Source organism: Camellia sinensis, chromosome 7, assembly GCF_055761805.1.
Source record: "Camellia sinensis isolate YWXY chromosome 7, ASM5576180v1, whole genome shotgun sequence".
Classification (NCBI taxonomy): domain Eukaryota; kingdom Viridiplantae; phylum Streptophyta; class Magnoliopsida; order Ericales; family Theaceae; genus Camellia; species Camellia sinensis.
In genome coordinates, this window is record NC_138967.1 from 182,067,997 (window position 1) to 182,094,966 (window position 26,970).

A 26,970-nucleotide genomic window follows, 5' to 3' on the forward strand; every position below is an offset into this window, starting at 1 on the left:
GCATGGCTCATTTTCCACCAAACTCACTACCAATATAACAATTTCATGCATTCAACACTTACACCCTTATAATTTGCACATGCATGTGGTACATTCTTCTCATTCTCAACTTATATGATGAAGAGGTGGTCAAAAACATGATCTTCAACTAAAAACTCGCATAGATCATGCATTTGGTGCTCAAATATGCAAATTCAAAGCAACTACATACATGCATGCTAATATGGACCCTCAATTCAAAACGGTCAACTCAATTTCATTTCAATTCTTGTTCTTGACCATCAATCAACTTTAAACACACAAGATTACACATTACACTCATGAATTAAAGAGTCAATTGCTTACCTAGAGGCTCAATTTATGGTTAATTCTTGAATTAGGCTTCAAATATCCAAGCTTTAAGACCAAAATTACACAATCCTTCTCTCCCTCTCTCTATAGCCGGCCCCTCTCTCTCTCAAGGCACAAAATCAGCCAAAATGAATCAAAATAAGAGAGTTGAGGTGTAGTGCCCCTTTTACAATAATTCCCACTAACTCAATTTAATAATAATAGATAATTGGGTACTAATTCAATAATTAAATCAACTTAATTTGATCCAAATCAATTTTCAATTAAATTTCACCGTAGGCTCTAAAAATTATGCCAATCACAATGGCGTAATCAATTTTGGTTTCAGTGGCCGATAAGGCCTTCAATTTAATTTCCAAAATAGACAATCAAACAGATATTCCTACGGTGGACAGATAGAAATTCAAAACCACATATTTTCACATAATGGCACATAAAATTATGTTAAGCACATAATCACATTCATGTTAAGGACCAATTAACATTTTACGGGACAGGGATATCACATCATCTATTGTTGCCAAACATCCATTGATGTCTTCATTCTTTCTCTCTTACTTTTACACCCACTCCGCAACGACAACAACAATAACCAAACATTCCCTTCTCTCTCATTTGTTTTCTCTCTCTCTTTTTTTAGTTTCAAACAGACTCTCTCTCTCTTGCTCTCTCATATAAAAAATGGAGCCCAAACCTTTTCTCTGGTTTTCTCATTCTCTTTCTCAACACCGTCAACACCTGCCTTGACTCCCACACCATTTCCATTCTCCTCCACCATGCCAAATCGAAGCTCGTCTTTGTTGATTTCCATATTCAATCACTAGTCCTTGAAGCTCACTCTATGTACCAATCAAATATACAACATCCTGATGTCGTTTTAGACCCAATCCCCTCATCATCCGCTATTGGTGACTACGAGAGCTTGGTGAAAAATGATGATTCTGGGTTCAACTGCGTTTGTCCTTTAAAATGAGTAAGACTCGATCACATTAAACTACACCTCCTAGACCACTTCTTCACTAAAATGAGTAATTCATTCTCACCGTGCGATTTTCAATGGTTGTGCAAAATTGAGAAATTCCTCAATTTTTTTATAGTTTTAAAATCGAAAATATTATCAATTTAAAACTGAAAAAATGATAATATTCAAAGTTTTAATACTGAATTTTTTTTTGAAAATCTTCTCAATTTTACTGGATATTTTTTGCAAATTAAAATCATTCTTAATTTTAAATTGAGAACATTTTCAGTTTTGGAACTGAGAATGTCTCAATTCTTACCTACAAACCAAATCTTTAGGCCCATCTCTTTAGTCGATTTAATATGCTCTGTTCTGAACCTTGAAACAAATTTCAACTCAAAAAACCTTAAACACAAATCTGTCAAACGCCGAAATCAATGTATGTATAATAACAAATCAAATCGAAAAATCCTTTGAGATCCTTTGAAATTGTATCTTCATCTACTTCCCATAACTAATTTGATTTTGTTTTTAGTAAATAATGTCAATGTTGTTATATATATATATATATAATTGTTTGGATTGAAGGGAAAAAATGCCTTCTTATCTATAAATAAGACTTATTGGTTCAAAAAGTTTTATACAGGACCAAAGCTACTACCAAATATGTAGATACGATTTTTAGGTAATTAATCCAAATGTTATTGATTTGTTGAAGCTGTAAGACCTATGTTATTCTATTCACTGCTATCATTCAACCATTTTGTTTGTGTGTCGATCTATATATTGTTTGATAATAATAATAATAATAATAATAATAATAATAATAATAATAATAATAATAATAATAATAATAATAATAACAATAATAAGTGTAGTCATTATCTATTTGGCTTGATTAATATATATATAGTTAGACTCTTATTGATTCTTTTACTTTTGTCATTGTTTATCTTATATATAATAGTTAGTAATTGATTGATTTATTTATTTATTATTTTTTTTTTGTAAAATATCTAGAAAGCATAACACCTATAATTATATATTAATACATATTTTATATATGTCAATTTTTTTGATTAGTTTTTTATTTTTATTTTTATTTACAGGTTATCCAAAAAAAGAATGAATATTCAAGTGATCCCAACCTAAAAAAAAAAAAAAAAATTCTTTATAATTTATTTTTTAATTTTTATATGATTACATTAGCATGTATAATTTATTTTTTAAAACTATTCAAGTTAAAATTTGCATATGTTTCCACAAGTATAATAATTAATTTTTTTTTCATACATCCAAGTCCAATAAATTTTTTTTTTTTTTGCCACAAGCGTAATATGGATTTATGATATATAAAGTCATTAATTATTAAAATAAAATGTAAAAAGCTTAGTTTATAGTGATCTAAAAATATGAAATATATTGGATCATACTTAAAATTTATAAAAATTGATCAATATTTATTTAAAACCCAATAAATATGATAATGGAAAAAAAATATGCGTATTGGTAATTTTTTTTTTCAAATTGTTATAAAAATAAAAAAATTCATGATTCCAGTTACCGCAACCGTTACACTACAGCCTTTACACCCTACAACCGCAATCGCGCCACGCCACTGTTATGTCGAACTCAACTGCTTTTCAAAACCTTGGATGAAACTGATACTGAGGGCCAGAGATATAGCGATTCTGATTTTGACCCGTCTCTTGTTGTATTTCGAACTCGAGTTGTGTGGTTTTGATTGGTGTTCATATCTTGTTTCCTTTGTCTCCCCTCTATTTTTGGTTATCGGGTTGTAATTGTGCGTTTGTAATAGGTTGGTTGCTTGTTTTTCCAAAACTGTGATGCCTAGATTTTGGCTTTTCCACTCGAGCGGCCATTCTTGTGCTCGAGTGGGATTTGTCAACTCTCAGTATTTTTGCAGATTTGCGAATACTGGGAGTGTGCATTTGGCACTTGAGCGTCTAATCTCAAGCTCGAGTAGGGTCCTTCATTTGCAAATCTTCTGGAAACGTGTATCCTGCGCTCGAGTGCCACTTTTCATGCTCAAGCGAAACTTTGTGTTTGACGCATGAGCGGGGCTTTCCACGTTCGAGCAGACTGCATGTATAACAATTCGTGAAAATGTCATTTTGAATCACTTTTTCATTTCTCTCTCTCCCTCTCTCTCTCTCTCTCTCTAAAACTTTCCAAAAACCTAGATCTACACATTCTCTCTAAAACTCACATTCTTTCCTAGATTTCATCTAGATCCATTGATCTTTTCACCCTAGTGCCTTTGAGAAAAAGGTAGAGTGCATCAAGATCTACATTTTGATCTGAATAGAAGTGAGTTTCGGTGTTCTTGCAGTTTCACTCGTGCTTGGCTCATCTTCTTCCTTTGAGATAGGGATCTTTTCTACACCTTCATATGATATTTAGCTTAGTTATTTGTCCCTTGTGTAACAATGATGTGATTTGAGGGTGTTTCAAACAAACTTAGGGTTTGGGTATGCTATGGAAAGAGGGATTGTTGTTGAATACGAAATAAATGAATGTGGGTTGTGAAAATGAGATTATGTTGGGTCAAAATGGTTGAGTTTGATGTTTGGGTTGATATTTGAAAAAATGGATTTTTGCCCTAAAATAACTATCATAATTATTTTATATAAACAATTGAAATTGGTGGGATAACCATGAAATTGAGCTAGTGTTGGAATAGACGGTGGAATTAATTTATTTAATATTTCACATCTTTGGAAATTTTAGATAAATTATCTGTCATGAGATTGTATATCTGTCTAGAAATATCTGTGTTGGGCTATCGGTGGAGGATAGCTATGATTGTTGTAGAAATTGCATGCGGATTGGGTGAATTGAAATTAATCTCTTGTGGTTGTCATTGAATATGACTGTGTTTATATACATTATATATGTATGGTTATTTGGGAGTGGAAAGGGGATGTGCTCCATGTATGATTATATGTTTAAATACATTGCATATGTATGAATGATTGTTTGGGAGAAGAAAGAGGGATGAACTCCATTATAATTAAGTTGGCCGGAGTGTCCTAGGTGGAAGTCCCGAAATTATACATGGGTGTCGATCCTGCGGACGAAATATCCGTAAAATGGCAATTGTAATGCTTGTATAGCCTACGTTTACATGGGTCCCGTTTGATGGTTTCCTGTGGATGAAATGTCCATGAAAGGAAATTTTGAGGTGTTTATATGTTGATGATGTGATTATGGAACTAATGAGTTGTAGTCTCAGTTGGGTTATTGAGAAATGATGAAATTTGCTCATGTAATGAAATGAATGGAATGGAAATGGATTAAGAATTGAATTTGGTGTCTTATGACTATATAAAGTGTGGTTGTTCTATCACCGAACTTGTGTATGTATAGTGTACTTATACATTTGCTAAGTTTCATATACCGTGTTAGATGATTCCTACTGGGCTGTGGCTCACCCTATTTGGTGATAACATTTTCAGGTATTGAGGGCATGCCTCCGCCAAGATAATAGCAGGGAGGGACTTTTGGAAGCACGAGATTCTTGTTTTGAATTTATATTCTTTTTGTATAGCCAAGGGCTTATTTGTAAGAGCTAGTCTCTCTTTTGTTGTAACGAAGTTGAGGCTAGGAAAGATGTAAGCCGATAGGGTATGTATTTACGTTAAACTCTTTTGTATCTTTAACTTCATGAAATGAAAAGACTATTTAATCTGATTTATGTTATCAACTATGCATACTTTAGGTTAAATTTATTGTACTATTTTGAGGGCGTTACAAGAGAGATGAGGGGAGTAGAAGAGAACATGATTCTGATTTGGATTCAAGTGACTATGGAGGTTGCATAGATGATGAATATGGCATGTGTATTGATGATGATAAACTACATGAGTCTAACATAGATGCAGATGTTGAATGGTCTAGGGTGAAACAGATTGTGCAAAGAGAAAATTAGGATGGTGGGGTCTTGAACTTTAATGATGAAGCTCAGGAAAGTGGCATTAACTCTGATTATGGGGACTCAGATAAGGAGTTAAGCTTGGATAGTTCATCTGATGATGACACATCTAGATCCAAGAGGCTCATTTTAAGCATTTCAGACCTGAAACTGACATGAGGAACCCAAAATATAAGTTGAGCATGATATTTACCTCTGCCAAGGAGTGCAAGGCTGCAGTAAAAGAGTATGCATTGAGGAAACAAAAAAAGGTAAAGTTGGTGAGAAATTACAAATTAAGGGTCAAAGCTATATGTAAAATAGGATGTCCTTGGGTTTTGTATGTGTCTAAATATGAAGGGGATGCATTTCAAGTGAAAACTTATAACAACAAGCACACTTGTTCTAAGACATACAACAATAGGAATATAACCTCTAAGATTTTAGCACAAAAGTTTATAGAGGAACTCATAATCAATCCAAATTGGCCTGTCTCTGCCATGAAGCAAAGGATTAGAAAGGATTTGAAATTGGATGTATCAATAAGTCAAATTTATAGAGCCAAGAAAAGGGCATTTCTAATGACTCATGGAACTGATGCTAATCAATATTCCAAGCTTTGGGACTATCATGAAGAGTTGAGGAGGACAAACCCTAGCTCTACTGTAGTGATGGAAGCACCAGATGATGAGGAACTTAGAGAGCCAAAGAAAAGATTTTTGAGATTATATGTTTGTTTGGAGGCTTGCAAAAGGGAACTTTTACAAGGTTGTAGACCATTTGTTGGTCTTGATGGTTGCCATATAAAAGGTACACACAGTGGGCAATTGTTGATAACAATTGGTATTGATCCCAATAATTGCTTATTTCCAATTGCATATGTTGTAGTTGAGATTGAAAATAAGGACTCATGGGAGTGGTTCTCCAAGATTTGGGTATTACTCCTCAATAGTAACATCATTGGGCCTTTATAACAAATTAACAAAAGGTATAATACTTGTTATTATTAATTTTTACTTTTACCTTGTATATAGCATTTACTTACTTCTAAAATTTGATTTTGGTTTCCATTTGATAGGGTTTAATTCTTGCACTTAATGAACTAGTCCCAGAGTCAGAGGATAGGCATTGTGTGAGGCACCTACACAACAACTTCAGGAAACAGTTTCCTGGTTTAGCATTGAAGGATAGGATGTAGAGATGAGCAATGGAAACCACAATACAAAGGTGTACAACAGAGATAGAGTTGTTAAAAGAGGAGGATGAAAAGGCTTTTGATTAGTTAACGAATAAACTGGCAACATATTGGAATAGGTCACATTTTCCTACTAATGTAAAGTGTGACCTTTTGTTGAACAATTTATGTGAAAGTTTCAATGCTCAGATTCTAGATGCAAGGGCAAGCCAATCATAGAGTTGCTTCTAGATGCAAGGGCAAGCCAATCGTAGAGTTGCTTGAGAGAGTAAAGGCATACATAAAGAGTAGGATGCTAATTAGAAGGGAGTGAGTGGGTGAAGAAGTACGATGGCAAGTTATGCCCAAGGATACAAAAAGTGTTAGAAAAAATCAAAGAGTAGTCAAGTATATGTATTGCAGATTGGTTTAGCCAACTAAAATACTAGATAAGCTGCCCTTATGGAGATCAGTACACTATGAATTTGACTGAGCATACTAGTTCATGTAGAAAGTGGGATCCATCAGGGATCCCATGTGCACATACCATTGCTACAATTCATGACAGATAACATGAACCAGAAGACTTATGTTGCTTAATACTACAAGAATGAATCTTACCAAAGGGCTTATGAACCTATGATTCAACCAATGAATGGCTATAAGATGTGGTCTAGGACAGGGTTGCCTCAAGTGCTACCTCCACACAACTACAAGCAAACTGGTAGTCCTAAGAAACTAAGGAGAAGGGAACCAGATGAGCCAACCAAACTAGGAAAATAACATAAGCTAAGGAGAATTGGGCAAGACTTAGTGAAGTGTAACAAATGTGGGAACTGTTAACACAATTAGAAAAATAGAAAAGTATATTGAATAATATTGTGTGTGTGTATTAATACAATACAATGAAGGACCATATATGTATAGGCAAGGAAGAATGATGGACAAGAAAGAGAATCCAAAAAGAAAGAGAATCCTAATCCTACTATATATATATATACTAATAGCCCCTCCCAAACTCAAGGTGGTTTCAAAGAGACCAACTAGAGTTTGGAAAGTAACTCATGAAAACGACCCGGAAAATGAGTTTTAGTAAACAGATCTGCAACTTGAGTAGCGGAAGAATAGACTGGAGCTGGATAATGCCACTACTGACATGCTAACGAATGAAATGATAGTCAATCTCGATGTGTTTGGTGCGATCATGAAAAACATCATTTTGAGCAATCTGAATGGCACTACGATTGTCACAATGAAGAGTAGTAGCAATGGGATGAAGTACACCCATGTCCTGAAGTAACCAACGAAGCCATAAAAGTTCCTGAGTGGTGTCAACAAGAGCACGATATTTTGCCTCAGTATTGGACCTAGAGACAACAATTTGATTCTGCTAAGAAATCATTGAGCTTCCAAGAAAGGAACAATAACCAGTAGTAGAGTGACGGTCAGTGGGATCACCGGGCCAGTTAGCATCAAAATATGCACATAACTCAAGGGAAGTGTGAGCAGAGTAGTGAAGTCCATGAAACAAAGTACCCTTCACATAGCGGAGAATACGAAGAATGGCAGCATAATGAGTAGATCGTGGAGCAGACAAAAACTGATTGACAATGTGAACTTCATAAGAGATATCAGACCGACTAACAGATAGATAGACCAGACTACCCACTAATTGTCGATATAGAGTTGCATTAGAAAGAAGAGTGCCCCTTAAAGGGGTAAGACGAGCATTGTACTTAAGTAGGGTAGGAGCAGTCTTACTATCCATGAGACTAGCACGAGATAAAAGATCAGATGCATATTTAGCTTGAGTGAGATACAAGCCACCTGAAGTAGAAGAAATCTCAAGGCCAAGAAAATAACGAAGAGAACCCAGATCTTTCATCTCAAAATCAGAGCCAAGAAAATGTTTCAGCTCATAAATGCCATCAAGATCATCACCAGTAATAATCATATCATCAACATAAAGCAATAGAAGAGTAATGCCACATGTCGTCTTTTGAATAAAAAGAGCAGAATCATAGGAGCTTGAAGAGAACCCAAACTAAGTAATGGTAGTACTGAACTTGGAAAACCAAGCACGAGGAGCCTGTTTGAGGCCATAAAGACCACGACGAAGGCGACAAACAGTATCTTGAGGATGCTTATAGCTTGGAGGAGGTTGCATGTAAACTTCTTCAGTTAGGTCACCATTGAGAAATGCATTCTTGATATCCATCAGGGATATACCCCACTAGCGTGAGGTAACAACAGCAAGTAAATTGCAAACAGATGTAAGACGGGCAACAGGGGCAAAGGTCTCATCATAATCAATACCATACTCCTAAATGAAGCCTTTAGCAACAAGAGGGGCTTTGTAATGTTCAATTGTACCATCAGAATGAGTTTTGATTTTATATACCCATTTACAACCAATAAGAGTCTTGCCATGAGGAAGAGTAACCATATCCCATGTCTGGGTCTTATGTAAAGCCTGTAACTCATCTTCAATTGCTTGCTGCCAAAGAGGATTAGTGCAAGCTCCATGATAGGTATGAGGTTCATGTTGACTTAGAATGGTAGAAAAACAGTGATAATCTTGTAAATAACCTGGCAGTTTAGTTACCCGTTTCGAAATAGGGACAACAGTAGGAGCTTCAGGAGAGCCACCGCCAGAAGAGTGAGGAGGCTCTGAAGAACTAGTAATATCAGTACTCTCAGAAGATGGTAACTATAGACACCCCATTTTTCACTGTCTTCAAGACTTGGACGTCATTGTTTGAGCACTCGATGATCATCCATGTTCGTGTTCGTTTTGAGTTCCCGAAGGTCTCAGCCTCGCGCCTTGCCTTAGGATCTCTCAACTTGTTTGTTTTGTGCTTGGTTGTGGACCAAACACTTGTGTTTTTGCTTCTGAGGGAAGAGGGTGGCTTGTTGGCCATCCCCTCAACCCATCGGCCAAGGCATGAAGCCATCGGCCTTGTTTTCGTGCCATCGGCCAAAAGTGTTGGCCGATCGGCACTTTTTTTGGTCGGTCGGCACTTATGTTGGTTGATTGGCCATATTTTCTGGTCGAGCCCTGTTCATCTGCTTTATGTAGATATTTTATGCCAGCTGTCATAGCTGGCATGGACAATTCACATCCCCCATACACGTGTATGGAGGGATTTGATTCAATTGCTTAGCTTGCTCAACAAGCTTAGGAATTGAACTTCTATAAAGAGGGAGCTCCTCCTCCCTTTCTAGAGGTTCAGAAAATTAGGGTTAGAGTGATAGATATAGTTTTGTATCTATCTTGCCTTGATTCTTCATTTTGTGCTTCAAAAGTGTCATTTTGTCTTACTATTGTACACAAACACACACTAGAACACCATCCTCTTGGAGCTGAGGTCCCTTGAGGTTGATTTTAGTGTTCTTGGGCTGGTTTTGATCAGAGAAGGCTGCTGGAGCTTTGTTCTTGAAGGTGGTCTTCAAGGGTGAGTTCCTTGCTTTTAAACCCCCATTCTTGTTTTAGGTTTTAGACCTACTTGTTTATTGTTTTAAGCTTAACTCTTAACTGATAAAAGTTCTATTTTCAAATGCTTTAAATCTTTGGTTAAGGTCATTTTTTGGTTGGGGATCATCTACCCCCTCTTAGGCCTTATTAGGCCATCCCTTTTGGCCCTTGTTCTTGGCTTTGCATGACCTTTCTACCACTGAAATCCAGAGGATTTTTAGTGGTGGAAGTGTAGTTTTGAGGTCTTAAATAGGAAAGGGTCATCCCCTCTCCTTGTTGTCTTGTATGCTAGTATAAATGGCTTATATTGGTAGTAGGGGTGTGCATAATACCGCCGAAACCGCCAAAACTGCCAAAACCACACCGAATCGCACCGCTAAGGCAAATTCGTTATTTTTTGGCCATGTTGCTACACTTACTGCATCAGAAGAAAGCTTCGCAAGATGCTTAACATTACGGTATTTCTCGTCTTTTTTTACTCTTTGATTTAAGTTTTGTAATTTGAATTATATTTTTTATAAACCGCCAATCCGCCCGAACCGCCAAGGCAAATCCGCCATTATTTGCCAACCGAACCGCCGATTTTTGATAAGGAAAATGGCAAATTCTAGTAACACTTTTATCAATCCGCCACCCGCCATACGGTTTCTATTTTTCTCTCAAACCGCACCGACCCGCACCGCGCACACCCCTAATTGGTAGCATGTTTGCTTAGCTTGTTTTAGCTTCATTTCAGTATGGATTAGGCTTTGTTTTGTCGTGATACAACACTGTTTTTGCTTGGTTTTGTCACTCCATGCATGCCTAATATACTTGTAGTGTAAGTCACACAAACTAGTCTTATATGCTTCATGTTTGAGCATGTCTTTCTAGCATATGTTGACTCCATTTTAGTGGGTTTTTGATGTTGTTTTAGCATGCCATGACTCTATTTTGGGTGGGTTTAGTTGGCTTTTACATGCTTCATGTACTTGTCTTGCAATCCTCTCATTTGCCTTAACATGCATCATGCCTTAACATGTCATTCTAGCATGCTTTTGGCTTAACTTCATGAAGCTTTTGTCCATGTTTTAGCGTGCTCTAGCTCTGATCTAAGTTGTTTTAGTCATGCATGACTTGCTTTGTATAGCCATGGTTCAACCTAGCTTGTTAGTTATGAGTATTGAATCCTCTAACATGCATTACTTGGACCATTTTCATTATTTGGCATCATTTCATATGTGTTTTTAGTCCATGTTTCATGCCCAAATGCTTGCACTTATCACTCCTTTAATGCTTTAAAGAGTTGATGTTTTATACCTCATGAATGGATCATTATGCATGCCTCCATGTTTAGGTCTTTAGGATGCCATCTAAGTGGTTTTTTTGGTCTTGGTTTACCATGCCATAACTCTATTTTTCATTGGTTAAGTCATGCCATGTGTGGTTGTGATAGGTGGAGTGTAACACCCCTTCCGTAGCCTTGCATGCCTCATGTTTTTGGTGTTATCTTCTAGCTTGTGTTGGCTAGGTTCGAGCATATTTTTGGCCTCGTATTGACCTGCCTTGGGACTGTTTTGGGAGCCCTTGGCCCTTTGGGGCTTGCCTTGCATAGCCATGGTTTGAGTCCCTTGGTTAGCCTTAAGCTTTAGGCTTTCTTGCATGCTATACTTGCTTTGTTTGGTTGATTTGGCATCATTCCTCACATATTTTTAGAGCTTATTGCGTTGCCACGTTCTCATGTTTGTCACACCTTGCTCATGTTTGAGAGTTGTGTCATGTTGCCTAGCTTATGGGCCAATTGGCATGCATGTTTGGTTTGCATTTTGGTACCATCATTTTACCACTTTTGGCCACTGTTTTTGGCATGGCTGAGGCCTATCCATTTTCAATATAAGTCCATAGCTCATGCAGTTTGTGTGTTGATGCATGCTTGTCGCACTACATGTTGTTGCATGCTTGCCCATCCTTGCATATTATTACGTGCCTTGCATGTTCGCATGCTTAAGTTGCATTTCGCATGCTTGGTATGTTTTTGCATGTTATTGCATGCTTATTTCATTTTGCATGTTGTTGCATGTCATACATCTTTATATGTTTAGGTTGTATGCCTATTGCATATTAGTTACATTGTATGATATTGTTGCATGTTGCTGCATGCTTGAGTTGTTTGCAAGCATGCTTGCATGTTTGCATAGCATTGTGTGTGCATGCCTTGCCTCTTGATCAAACATGATAGAGGTTGATGCCCCTTATGTGATTTTGTGCATTCATTTGATATTGAATTGCACACTCGGCTCCTTTGGCCATCATGCATTAAAATACGCGATTGATGGTCCGAGGGTCGAGAACTACACTCCTTTGAGTCTCAAACATGATAAGGGGTGTAGCTGCAAACATTGTATTCTAAATGCATTGCCATGCTCTGTTTGTCCTCTGCTGCAGCAAAAGAGCATTTTACATGAAAAGATGGCCGATCGGCTATCTTTAATGCCGATCGACTACAAGTGTTCGGCCGATGGCTTCATATTTGGTCGATGACCTGTTTATCTTAGCCGATCACCATGATTCTTGGCCGATGGCCTCCCACAGTGCCCATGGGGTGAATCAGAAGTGTGTTGGGAATTTTCACACTTTGCAGAGGTACAAAGCAGTGCAAACAGAGGCAACATAAGGCATGGCAACGGATTTCCGAGCGAAGCCGACCGAGCATGCATTTGTCCCTCTTCTCGAGGCCTCTTTACTGTTTTTCGTAGCTTAATTAATTTGTTAATTATTTAAGTGTTGTAATAAATTAGTTGTAGCTAGTTATTCATTTGATTATGTAATAATTAATTGGGGGATTTGGTGATAGCCCCCTCACTATCTAATTTGTCTTTCAAAAGGACATGAATTATATAAGTACTTTCAAAACCCCCTAATATTTTAAAACTTACTTCTTTTACTATATTACCCTCATATCTATCAGCTCTCCTATCTTCACTATATATTTCAGAGTAAAATTTTACTCTGTATAAAAGTAAAATTTTACATTCTGATACTAAAAGTAAAATTTTACTCTGTATGAAAGTAAAATTTTACATTCTAAAACTAAAAGTAAAATTTTACTCTGTATGAAAGTAAAATTTTACTCTGTATAAAAGTAAAATTTTACTCTAAAAAACTAGTAAAATGTTAGACTCTACACAAAAGTAAAATTTTACTCTGTATAAAAGTAAAATTTTACTCTGAAAAATGAGTAAAATGTTAGACTCTACACAAAAGTAAAATTTTACTCTGTATAAAAGTAAAATTTTACTCTGGTTCTGTCAAATGAAAAAAACAGAGCAATATCTGGTTCTATCAGATGAAATTAGATACAAAACAACAAAAATAAAAAAAAACAAACAAACAAACAAAAACAAAACAAATTAATCAACAAATCAACATATCTAATTGAGAAGAAAAACTTCTAAAACTCGATCAACAATCACAAATCTCAATGAAAAGAATACATGTGTTCAACAATACTCATACACACAAATATATATATATATATACATATATTCAAAACTCAAATCTGTGTTTAAAAAAATATGTATAACCAAACAACTCCACCCGTACTCTTCTCCACGTGGTCATTGCGAACTCGATGGATCTTTAAATTACAATAGAAGCTTCAAATTGAGTCTAATTTCGCTTCAAGATAGCAAACACAAGTCTGATTTCGATTCAGTTAGCGAAGTCGATCTGCAAGTCGTTCTAACTTAGAGTTTGCAACCTTTAAGCCAGATGCAAATTGAAATCGCAATTCCAATTGGAACTTGAAATCCAAAGTTCTCATCGAAGTTGACTCAAAGAACAATGAGTCACAAGAGAGAACCCAAGGTCAGATCGCGAAGGACTCTAGTTCGTAATCGCGAGTTCCAGAAGCTTGAATTCGGGTTGATTGTCGAATCGGATCAATTTTGCGATGAAGTCCCTGGTTTCTTAACAGACGCAAATTAGATTAAAGCTTCAAACTAAGCTTCAATTCAAATACACAGGTCAGATTGTGATTGCTTGAACCAGGTCAGTGTTCTAGGTCAAAGATTGAATGAATCTTAGGCTTAGATGAACTCGATTTTGGCTGGCCAGAGTCAGAGAGACCAAGAAGGTGGAGAGAGAGTGGGTGGAGAAGGTGGGAAGATTTAGTTGAGGGTATAATAATCTGAAAAAATATTTAAATAATAAATTTTATCCTTTATGTAAGATTTTATAATTATGAAGGGGTTTAGAAAATTTAATTTTTTTCTTAGTCCTTTTAACAATGAAATGAAGGTAAAGGGGGTTTATAGCCAAATTTCCCTAATTAATTAGCTTGTTTGTTAGTTAATTAGATGGTTTGTATTATTCTTTCGGACCCTCCGTCGAGAGGGCCAATTGTTGTAATAAGTGTGCGTGTGTGTGATGCATGTTTTCCAATCCCTATTTCTTTTTCCTTTTTACTTAGCCACTTACGATGGTTAGTTTTAGGGCATATTTCATTTAGCATCCTTATGCTATGCATGTTTGCATCATTCATCTGTATTGCATGCACCGGCCTCGGCGCATCATACTAACTGCATTGTATTTCAATTCCTATTTAAATACATGAATCGAGTTGTCGCATCTCATATGCTATCTTAGAATAACCGAGCCTATTTCTAGTTGCATTTTGAATGTGTTGCATTAGCCATCTTAACATGGACTAGGATCATGCATTGATTACTAACTAGCTCTTTATTTTGGCTCGGAGTACATTGTGAGTGTTTATGCTTTAACATCTTGCATGTGTGTAAGTATTGCCATGATAGCATGCTTGCCATGAGGCTATTTGCTTATGTGATATAATTACCTGAATGCCTGTGGGTAAAGGTTGGATTGCTTGAATTGGAACAATTCATTGAATCCTCGATTTAGCCTACTTGCGAGTAGTAAACTTCAAACCGATTTCCAAAATGCAATGCTTTGTTCCAAATTAGGCGATCTAGTCTATACTTGTGTGTTGTGCATGTCACGTAGTAATTCTAGCTAATAACTGGAATAAGAATGCATGTGTTTTCAAAACAAGATATCATGCTTAGCACAGGCCGATCTTTGATCGGACAAGCAGGGGTACTCATTGCATGACCTTCCCCTCTCGTACCCAAGTTCCCAAGCCGAGGCAACTTTGGTGATGACGAACACATGGCCTTAGGCAACGAGTCAGGGTTTCCTAAATTCCCCCAAAAATAAATATGTAGGTGGCGACTCTGTATCTGGCAAAGTAGTCCATGTTTGACACTTCTTTATAAAAATCAGTTTTCCAAGACGATTTGCTGGATTTGGACTCTTTGGTGATTTATCGGTCTTACATCGCACATTGTAAGATTAGATTCAGAACCGTGACAGTGAGTCCGAACTGTAGTAGCTAAAGAACAAAATGAGATTTTCTCGGGAGTTCTCCGGGCACGTCTACAGTAACAGAACAAGATCAACAGGCAGAACAAGAGCATCATGAATAGTCGGAGAACCACTGGATAAAGATGCATCTGTAAGAGCATCATTAGGAAAAAGATCAATGGAAGGATCAGTGAAATATGATATGGTGGAAGGTGAAGGAAGAGAGAATTTAGAGATGGAGGAGAACATTTTGTGTTCCCAAAAAATGACATGACGAGAGATACAAAGACGGTGAGAGGCAAGATCCCAACATCAAAACCCTTTATGTTTTATGCCATAGCCTAAGAAGCAACACAATCACGACTGTGGTTGTAACTTGTTATGTTCATGGGAAGGAAGGAGAACAAAACAAGCACACCCAAAGACTCAGAGTTCTATGTAGGAAGGAGATGTACCATGGAGACGTTCATATAGGGTTTGATTGTTAATGATAGGAGATGGGATTTGATTAATAGTATAAACAACCGTAAGGGTAGCTTCACCCTAAAAACGCTCAGGACAAGAAGAAGAGATGAGAAGAGCCCTAACTGTATCAAGAATGTGCCTATGCTTGCATTCAATAGGACCATTTTGCTGGAGGTGTGAGGACAAGAGCAATGGGGAAGTGTACCATACTCACGAAGAAGTTTTAAAAAACTAGTCTCTTTATATTCTTGAGCGTTGTCAGATCGAAAAACTTTGATAAAATAACCAAATTGAGTTTTAATCATTTTAACAAAATCAAAATAAGTTTGAGGTAACTTAGAACGTTGTTTTAAAATATAAATCCAAGTGAATCGGGAATAATTATCCACAAAAATGACAAAGTATCTAGAGCCCCCCATTGTGGTAGTAGGAGAAGGACCCCAAACATCTGGGTGAATTAAATCAAATGGAGATTTTGAAACTAAATCACTTGTATTAAAAGACAAAGTTGTTTAGCAAGTTGACAAGATTGGCAATCATTGCTATAATTAGAAGAAACAGAGCCTAAATTGCCACTAGATACTAAATTATGTAGCCGACCAAAAGAAACATGCCCTAATCTAGAATGCCAAAGATCAAGAGAGGGGGTGGATGCGACATGCTGAGTAGTAGGTGCAGAAGATAGTAGATGAAGATTGATAAGCTCAAACAGACGTCCAGTTTTACGCCATATCCCAATAGTTTGTCCTGTCCGCGGATCCTGAACTTGACAACCAGAGGAGGAGAAGAGGACAGTTAAACCAAGTTCACAAAGTTGACCAATAGATATAAAATTTAGGGTGAGGGCAGGAATATGATAAGCATCAGAGAGAGACACAGTGGAGGTAGAGACACTACCAATAATACTAACAAACATGTGACTACCATCAGCAATATGAATAATAGGTAAAGTACTAGAAAAAGTAAAAGAGGAAAAAGCAGTGGAATCTGATGTCATATGATTACGACATGCAAAATCAAAGAACCAAGAAGAGTTACCTGAGGTGACAGACAAGGTAGTGTTATGAGAGGTACCAGAATGGGCTTGTTGAATCATGGCCTCTATATCATTCTGAGAATAATATAAAGCAAATGGATCTATAGGAGGAGTAGAATCCTCAGCAACAGCAGCAGTAGTAGATCGAGAGGTAGGCCTATACGAGACCCTTGTTTAAAGTGACCCCCTCTTGAGTTCCTAGAGGAGTGGTTATTCCGAGATTGTTTTTGAGGACAGTGATGCTTAAAGTGACCAGGTCCCTGTTTGTGACAAGTACAACAATACCAAACTGGACAATGAAGAAGAGAATGACTAAAATTGAGACCTCAATTCAGACAATACTGACAAATCTGAGTGAAGGAACCCAAAGGAGTCTGGGTGTGAAGAACAACAAGAACAATGTTAGTAGTGGTCTTGAGAATACCAAGATGAGTCTCCTTAGACAAGAGTTCAATCACAGCTTGTTCCAGAGTGGGTAAAGGATCCTGGTGCAGTAAAGAAGCTTGGACAGGCTCAAAAACAGGAGTGTGAGCCATAAGAAACTCAACCAAGCGGTCCTTATCACGATAATCAACAAACAATTGGGCATCTTTGTCATCAACCCAAACAGGCTCACAAAGAGAAAGCTGATCCAATAAACTATAGATGGATAATAAGAAATCATTAATGGACTGACCAGATGCTTGACGTTGACCATGAAGACTAGTGCAAATCTGATACCGATGGGAAAGCCCAGTTGTACGATATCGGTCTTTGAGAAAGTTCCACATAGATTTAGCAGGAGTAGGGTTGGTATCAGTTTGAAATCACCCAAATTGGAGATGAATTGAAGTGGTAGAGGCATTACGAAACCAAGTAATAATACGATAATTTTTTCCATCTCACGCATTCAAGTGACCAAGAAATTTGGTTTTAGTTTCATCTGCAGCTTGGACTGGTTTTGTCAGTTCTCTAGTAATAACTCGCCATAATTGTCGACCTTTGAGAAATGCAGACATAGCTTGAGACCAGAGAAGATAATTGGTGCCATCAAGAACCACATAAATTGGTTGAGCAGAGTCGAAGCGATCCATTTATGAAAAAAATACAAAGAGCAGCACAGAAAATAGTTGAATTCGAAAAAAACAGAGGTGACCACTGAACTTAGAATGCAAAAAACCTTGGAAATAGGTCCAAATACACCGAAAACGTAGCTAAAACGGAGGGAATCAGCCCAAAAAACCGAACGTGATGATGTCAGCACGCAGCAGGAGGTGCTAAGGCTGATGTCAGCCAAGAGGCGTACGGCTGACATCAGCAGTGTCACACCCTCAAAATATGAAATAAATCAACCATTCATAAGATCCCTAAACATAATAGAAATGTTATATTTTCATTCATCAGAGTCTTCTTTACAAAAGATATCACATGCATTACATTTTCAAAAAAATGTTTATCTTTAAACTATAGCATGTGACTCTAACTGATAAGAACAAAATAAATGCTCTACAGGCTTACAACTTTCCAAGAGATAACTTGGTTACAACAAAAGAAATTCATAAGCTCTTTACAATGAAAGCCTTTGGCTTAAAAGAAAACACATAAACATAAAGATAACCAAAAAGAAATTTAGCCTTCAACCCCGTCCTCCCAAACTATGCTCTTGAAAGTGGCATGTCACCTGTACTTGAAAATGGTTTCCCAAGTAGGGTGAGCCAAAGCCCAGTAGAGATATGCTAAACAATACATGAGATTTAACTAAGGCATAAGCATCGGATAAATGTGTAATATTCTTAACCAACATATATTCTTTCCAAGACCATTCAATTTACATAACCATATCTCGATTCATTTCTAATCATCCATTTCGAGTAAATCTATTTACCAAGTTCATTGTCATCTAATCAACCAAACTGAGATTACAACTCAAAGGTTCACAATTTAATGCATTTATCAATGAGTCCATCCCCTATCTTCTCCCAAACAATGGAGTACATCTCCTATCTCCTCCCAATCTATCTCCTCCCAATCAATCATACATATACGATATATTTAAACACGTTGTCATATACAATGACTAATCAAGTCACATATTCAATGGTTTAATCCAACTGTCATATTCAATGACTTAATTCAATTGATTAGTTTTAATCTTCCTAATCCTCATGCAGGTTCTACAACAATCATAGTTATCCTCCACCGATAGCCCAAAACAGATATTTCTAAACAGATAAAAATAAATCTATCAAATAGATAATTTATCAACTTCCTATAGGTGAATGATTTATCAAATCCAACTACGCCATTCGTTTACACATCCTCTCAATTTCATAATTTTCATACCAATTTCATTATTTATACAAAATAATTATTTAACGTAAATTAGGGCAATTTTTTCCTTTTTTCCCAACGTCGTCCCCAAAGCTCAATCTTACCATATTTTCCCATATAACATCATAATCAAGACCTCACCTACATATATAGGGCCAGATCTAGAAAACCCCTTTCAAAAATTTCAAATCCAAATCCTAACTTCACACACATCTTCCCAAATCCCACAATTTATACAAAATAACAAACACCTAGGTTAAAACTCATATTAAAGAGTAGAACATCCCTACCTCAAGTGTAGAAGCTCAAATGAGAGAAGTAGGAACTTTGAAGATGCTCAAAACTCAAACTTTCTTGGATCAAATGGAAGCCCACGAGTTGTTTCACCTTTTCTCAAAGGGAGTAGAATAATAGTGCTTGGATCAAAGAGTATTTGTAGAGAGAGAGAGTGTGTGTGTTTTAGAGGAAGAGACAACCGGATTAGGGTTTTGGGGAAGAAATGGAATCAAAAAGTGATGTAAAACATCACTGTTGTGAACTGATATGCAAGGTCTTCGCTCGAGTGAAGGAGTTGTCGCTCGAGCGACCAAAACAACAAGAGGCGTCACACGAGCACTGAATGCAAAGCTTCAGGTCTGCCATAGACGCAGATGCATGCTTGAGCATAAGAAGTCTGGCTCGAGCGAAGAGACAATTTCACAAGACTCGCTCGAGCGCAAGAAGCCTCGCTCGAGTGAAGGAGTTCACTTTCCCAAAAAAGTTGTGTCTGGGAAAAAACCTAAAGATCCTCAATCCTCGCTTGAGCGAAGAAGGAAAATACACAAGGCTCGCTCGAGCGCAACAAGCATCGCTCGAGTGAAGAGACCAAAATCTAGGCAACAACCATTTATACCTACTAACAACCAACCTGTTCCCAAACTCGCCCAACAAGTCCCAAAACTCAAATTCAAAGAATTAAAGGGAGGAAACAAGGCATAGACAACAACATACAATCACGGAACCCGAGTCTAGAACATAATAAAGGTCGGGGTAAAACCGGGATCGCTATAAGCAGCAAAAGACGCGAGGCGTGTGACGCATCAGGAGTGACGTCAGTGAAGGCTGAAAGGTGCACGCGTGAGAGAAGCGTGCCGCGTTGACCTTGAGCAAAGGGAACGTGGAGACGCGTGTTGAGACTGATGGCGTGTTGTTAGATGCACCACAAGAAAAGGTGGCACATGGAGGCGCGTGCAGAGATGTTTCAGAGTGAGGTTAGTGGCGACAAAATCGTCTTAAGGAGAGGAAGGTACCAACAAATCAGGTTGATTTGGTGATACAACAAATGTTTTTTGGTTACCGGTGGTTGAAAGTACTGGTGAGGGAGCCAAGGAGCAAGGTTCAGAACCTGTGCTCTGATACCATGTTAATACAATTAGAAAAATAAGAAAAGTATATTGAATAAGATTGTGTGTATATATTAATACAATACAATGAAGGCCCATATATATATATATGCAAGGAAGAGTGATGGACAAGAAAGAGAATCCTAAAAGAAAGAGAATCCTAATCCTACTATATATATATATATACTAACAGGAACAAAGGCCATAATAGAAGGACATGCACAACCAAGAAATCCCCTTCCTGGGTTAACATTAGTCCATGAAGTTGTCATGCGTTTTCTTATTCTTTTCTTTAAATTTTTTTAATTCTTTTCTTTTCTTTTCTTTTTTCCTCCTCTTTTTTTATCAGTTTTTTCTCTTTCTTTACTTTTTTTTTTCTCCCTTAGTTGATTTTTTTGCCTTGTTCTATTCTCCCACACTCTGTTGCATAGTTTAGGTAGGAAAGTTTCCTCCAAGGATCCAACTACACATTTTCCCACGTGCGGAGATGTTTTTCCAATAATGCCCTCAGCTGAAGTCAACAAGTAAATAGATGTTAGCTTCAGGACTAAAATGACTCAAATTGGTAACTTTGAGGACCAAAATGTCAAAATTAGAACTTGAGAGACTAAAATGACAATAAGTGCATATTGTAAGGACTAAAACTGTCTAATAATACATTTTTAATTAATATTAAGCATAAATAATTAAATTATCATTACAAAAAATTTTACCGTAAACTTTCACAATTGACTTCGGCAAATTTTCATTTTTGAAAGGTTTCCATGATATAATTGAAAATATCTTAATAAAAAATTCTTGATTTTAATACAAATCATAGGAAATTAAAATTCTTAATTTCAGTTCATTAAAATGCTATCACATTTAGCACAAATCACCATAAATTAATATCTCTAATTTTTATTTAAGCTGTGATAGAAAAGTGAGATAGGAGACCTCATAAAAAAAAATGAGGGGGCACGACACGTGGCATGGGTAGGGTACTGGTGAGACTTCTTGGATTGTTTTGGGAGTTGAATATTTCAGCTTTTTTTTTTTTTTTTTTTTTGATTTTTTATAAAAGGATGTACATAAAATTAGAGAGAAAAGTTAATTTTTAATTTTTTTTTTTTTTGGACTATTTTAGCCAATTACCAAAACAAGCTCTTATATTATATTTTAAAAAAAAAAACATTTTAAAAATTTTAAAAAAATGAGGGGGCACGTGACCCCTGGTCTTGCACATGTGTCCAATTAGACCGTTTGGACAAGTTGTGCCCAAATTAAATGACCACAAACAACAACAAAGTTGTATAATTCACAAATTTAGGAAGACACAGAACACCAACTTCATATATTTTCTCTTAGTTCTTCTACTTGTACATAAATTAATCATAAAATCAAACATAACTCTCTCCAAGTGAGACCAACTTTATATAACAAGGATTGTGTCTAATTATGTAAATAATTTCTATGTACCTTAACTGTTTCATTCCTTATCAAGCAATTAAGAGTGTAATAGTGATTTCATTAACTAAAGTTGAACTTGGTGCATCTTTGCTTGAAGAAGAATCAGCTTCAAGTGGATTCTTCTCAGTGTAAAAACCATGCTATTTAGGCTGAGGTAATGCACCTTCACTGCCCAACATTAGAACCACACTTGACATACTTGGCTTGTCTTCTGTACCTTGTTGTACATGTAATAGTGCCACGTGGTTTGATCTCAGCATTCCAGATAAATAACATAAGTCGCTTAAAGATCCATCGATCAATTCTTGTGACCTGCCTTCTTTGCAGAGTGTCCATGCCTGAACAATTCAACATGAAGATGAAATTATAAAAATAAAAATAAAAACAAATCTAAGGCAATGTTTTAAATATTGGCCAATACGAACTAATGATGAAAATGAAAATCAATGCAGAACTGCCCATATCGGTTCATAGTCGATATGGGCCTATTCGGTTCTATTGTTCTTTTAATTTTTAATTTTTTTGTTTTTGTTTTTTGTGTTTTCATAAACAAAATGACAAAAAATTAAAAACATTTACTGTTTTCATATCATTTTAATTTTTATTTGAAGCAATTTTCAAAAATTCAAAAAACTACCTTTTCACTTTTCCTACAAACCAGGTTGTTTTAAAAAAAAAAATTTTAAACTAATTTTTGGACAATTTTTGAAAAAATCACAATCACATCATTTGACTTTCAATACACCTGTGTCGTGATTCATACAGATTCATCTTGTGATATTGCTATTTAAAATATTGGTCTAACAGCACATTGATATGTAATATAATGTATATTACTATATTGGAACTCACATGCCCAACAAGATTGAGACTGTCACAACCCTATTCCGCCCCTAGTAGAATGATGCCATGATGGCCAGTAATCCGAGATTACCAAAGGCCAACTTACAAAGTCACACACAATCAGAGTTTACATATGGGGCTTACATGTGCGGAAGCAATAAATTTAAATCTAAATAGTCCATAAGAGCTGTGGATAGATCAAATGAAATGGTATACATCTTAACATGGCTTACAACCTGGATACAAATAAAATAAGGTACATGTTACATCTTGATCGAAAGCCGAAATATACAAAAGACATGTAATACAAAGCTAAGAAGCATAATCTTCAAGATGCTAGCAAAAACATGAATCCAAAACATCTTGCAAAACACATCTAGGCGTCACCGCCTTCTTGCTCATCACCTACATATATATAAGGAGAGGGTGAGCTTGAATACTCATTGAATGATAATAGTAATAAAGGTTTGAACGAATGATATCCGAGATCTTTATTCAAACAATACATATCATAGCTTGTACAAAATCAAGGGATGAATCAAGTTCATCTATCAAGTCTTTCAAAGCTTCAAGGGATGCTTACTCGCATCAATATAATACAAGGAATGACATTCCTGACAAAACAAGGGAATAATCGACCCATAATCGATTAGATAAACCCACCCGCACAAGGCCGTTAGTGGCAAGGGAGATATCTCAAACAAGGGTACTAGTTGCATTATAGTCCTCTAGCACTAAGGATTTTCCAAGAATGTCATCAAAACAAGATAATACTTGATACAAAAACTAGGGATAATCATTCATACTCGAACAAACACTTTTCCAAAACAAAGCTTTTATCAGAACATTAGAACATAGTTTTATCAAAAATACTACTCACATAGCTCTTCGGGTGTGGGGATTACAAGTAAGGATCCAAGGCCTACAAGTACATAATAAATCCCATTGAATGCATTTCAAGAAGACAAGAAGAGATGCTCAAAGATGGATATGAAATGCATTCCTAAAACAAGCTTTGCATGAGTGTAAATGATCTCGACATTTCTTTCAAAACTAAGTCAAGACAAAGCAAAACATGTGCTGGGAGTTAAAACACTGTTTCTCATCTCGGGGAAACATGCTGGGTATCAACCAGGTCTTGGCCAAGGTCCCACACCTCTTGGCCAAGGTATGGTCTCCTAGGCTTAGGTGCGCATGCAAGATAACTAAAGTGCAGGTGATCATGCATGGTAGGCCATGGTGAGATACGATGCTTGGCCTAGGTGTGATATCTAGGCAAGAGTAGGTCTCAGTGACTACACTTAGGGAAATGAGGTCTGGAAATTTGGGTTTCCCTCTTGATGAACATGAAGAACATGAAGGACAAGAACATGAATGCAAAAATCATAACTTCTTTATTCAAAATCTGAGATTTCATGAGATGAGTTCGAAAACATGGACCTGGGTACCCATACTGGAAGATCTTATGGAAAACAAACACAAAAACATAGATCTTGATACAAACTTTCGGATCAAAACATGGTTTTATTTCAAGAACACAAGAACATCATTTTCCCTTTCTAAAACTAACTTTAAATCAATGCATGGCTCATGAATCATGCTAGATCATGCAATGTGATCGAACCAATATAAAGAACAACAAGAGTAGATCAAGAATCTAACCTCAAAACACGGATCTAATGGTTCAAGATGTGAAAATCAAGCTTGCAAATCTATTCTCACTCTAAGAACTTCTTCCTCTCTTTCTAGAGCTTCTCTCTCTTCTAGGACAAGATATAGCAAATGATATGTTTTCTCTACTGCCGGCTGACTTAACCCTCTGCTGGGACACGTGGCAACGACTGGTTGGCTCTCCCAAAAAAGGTGACAGAATGACAAGACAAGAGTATGACAAAGTGTATACAACAAGTAAGGTGACAAGGGTACTCTGACAAGGCAATGACCTCGAGTCAAGACATAGGCTTCGGCAAGTAAGGTCTCTGTGATCTCGGCTAGAAAGGATAACACTTGACCTAGCTGTGCCACACCTCGGTCTAGGTCATACTAGTCCAGGAACAAGATCACTAGGTGTAAGGATCAAGGATGTTGGATGCCTAGATGATAACATCTCGCGCCAAGATACCAAAGTGAAGGTGGAGGTCAACCAAAGCGGTTCCAAGATGGTCCTAGGTGTAAGAGGTTAAAAGGTGTGACCTAGGCTTAAGATGACCTCGGCTTAACACACACTAAGCAAGGAACAAAGCATGCAAGCAACACTTAGATAAAACAAATCAAGATCTGCAGATGCAAGTTTAAGCAAGACAAAAATCATGCAAATGCATGCAAGCATGACTAAGACAAGGTAAGGGTTGTTACAAAAACGGTGGTCTGAATGAATGAAACCTTTGTTTCTCTTTCCACTAACAATCTCTATCACCAAAACGTTAAAACTAAATACATCTGACTTTACTGAGAAAATCCCTTCGTACTCTAGAGACATATAGCCCCTATAACAAAGCATTATATCCAGCATGGCCATCTATAAATGACAAAATCTTATGCTTTGCAGCTGAATCTACTAACAAGTTTGCAACTGGCATAGGATACTCATCCTTAGGTGTGGCCAAATTCAAAATCTTGAAATCAATACAGACTCTAATTTTTCTATTCTTTTTAAGAACTGGAACTATATACGATAGCCCTACTGTCCAAACTCCTATGATTCTGAATATGGTTTCACAAGTGCAATGTGAAACGGATAAAACATGAATGAGTCCAAACTCGAAAATTTTTAGAAAAATCCATTTTTAATCATTAAAGATGCTAGAAATGGACTGCATTGCCAAATTTCAGAGTCGCTACCTAAATATTTTTGAAAAATTTAGGAAATCCATGACTCGGACCAAAGGCCACTTATTTGTCATAACCAAAGTGTCTCGGCTCAGGAACTTAGGTATGAGAGAGGAAGGTCATGAATTGAACACCCCACTCACCCGATCAAAGATCGGCCTCTACTAATCAAGATGTGATTTTTATATATAGTATATCTTCTTGTTCTAATTATTATGCTAACATTACTGTTACCCAAAAAGCAACCTAAGAGGAGGGTAAATTAGGTTTCTATAAATTAAAAAATAATAATACCCCAATAAAAACTTACTAACTAGTAGAAGAAATTGATCAAGAAAAACTTAACACAATAAGTTAAATGGCAATGGATTAAGCTAACATAGTGAATGGAAACAAATATATCAGTTAGCTAGAGTAATAAAGTAAAGAGATAAGGGAGAAAAAAACAAATACGATTTATAATGGTTCAACTTCAACCAAGCCTACATCCACTCCTCAAGCTTCCCTTGAGATTTTTCACTATCTTTTAGCTTCACAAGGATGCTAGCAACCTCTTAACACGTGGATCAATCCTCCACAGATTTTACACAGGCTTCACAAGCCTAAACCCTTGCAAATCTTAGGTGATTCACAATCACTCTCAAGATTTCAAGAACATAGTGTTTGCAACACTTTTATAAGATTGAAATGGTGTTTTTGCTTTCAAAGAAAGTTTACAATAATCTCTCAAAGATGGATATACAAAATGAAGCTCACCGATTTTGTGTAAAAACCTCTCAAAGGTAGATATGCTTAAGGCTAAGCTCTGTGTGTTTTCTAAACGAAAAGGAAATACAAAAGATTTACTCTTTAGAGAATAGAGAGATGATGATATTGATGATAAAATCTCACATCTTTTCTTGGCTCAAATCTCTTTGAATTTCTAACAACCTCTCACAGGTAGATGGGCTTAAGGCTATAGCTCAGTGTTTGATTTTCTGAATGAACGATGAACTCAGTAGAGTGTTGCTCTAGATACTTAGAGAGATGAAGAAGATGCGAATGATGAAGTATCAAAATGTGTAAGGCACGTTGGTTGTCTCTCTCTGTATATATTATCTTTTTTAGTAACATGAGTACTTCTATTTGTGAAGAAGAAATGTATCCATTGTCAGTTGAATGTGTTAAGAGGATTAAGTACGATTTTGGTTAAATCTACTCTACTCAAATTTACATTTCCCTTAGATGATTAGATGTTAAAGAAGTTGAAAGATGGGTCTGATTGATGACAACTATATTTGAAAACGAGCTGTTACAGCACAGAGTGGTCGTCCACCCGAATGTCCAAAATAAAATTTTGTTCTTGAGGGAGGTCCGCCCAGATGTCCACCCGAATATCCACCCGGATGTTCGGTGACGTC

General features: G+C 36.6%; 1 protein-coding gene across 1 annotated transcript; it reads left to right on the forward strand.

The window, feature by feature from the left end:
* Positions 1–5,422: 5,422 nt before the first annotated feature.
* Positions 5,423–6,444, forward strand: LOC145796356 (uncharacterized). Its single transcript, XM_082881440.1, has 2 exons — positions 5,423–6,181; positions 6,325–6,444. The coding sequence occupies exons 1-2, from the start codon at positions 5,423–5,425 to the stop codon at positions 6,442–6,444; spliced, it is 879 nt and encodes a 292-aa protein (XP_082737566.1).
* Positions 6,445–26,970: the final 20,526 nt, after the last annotated feature.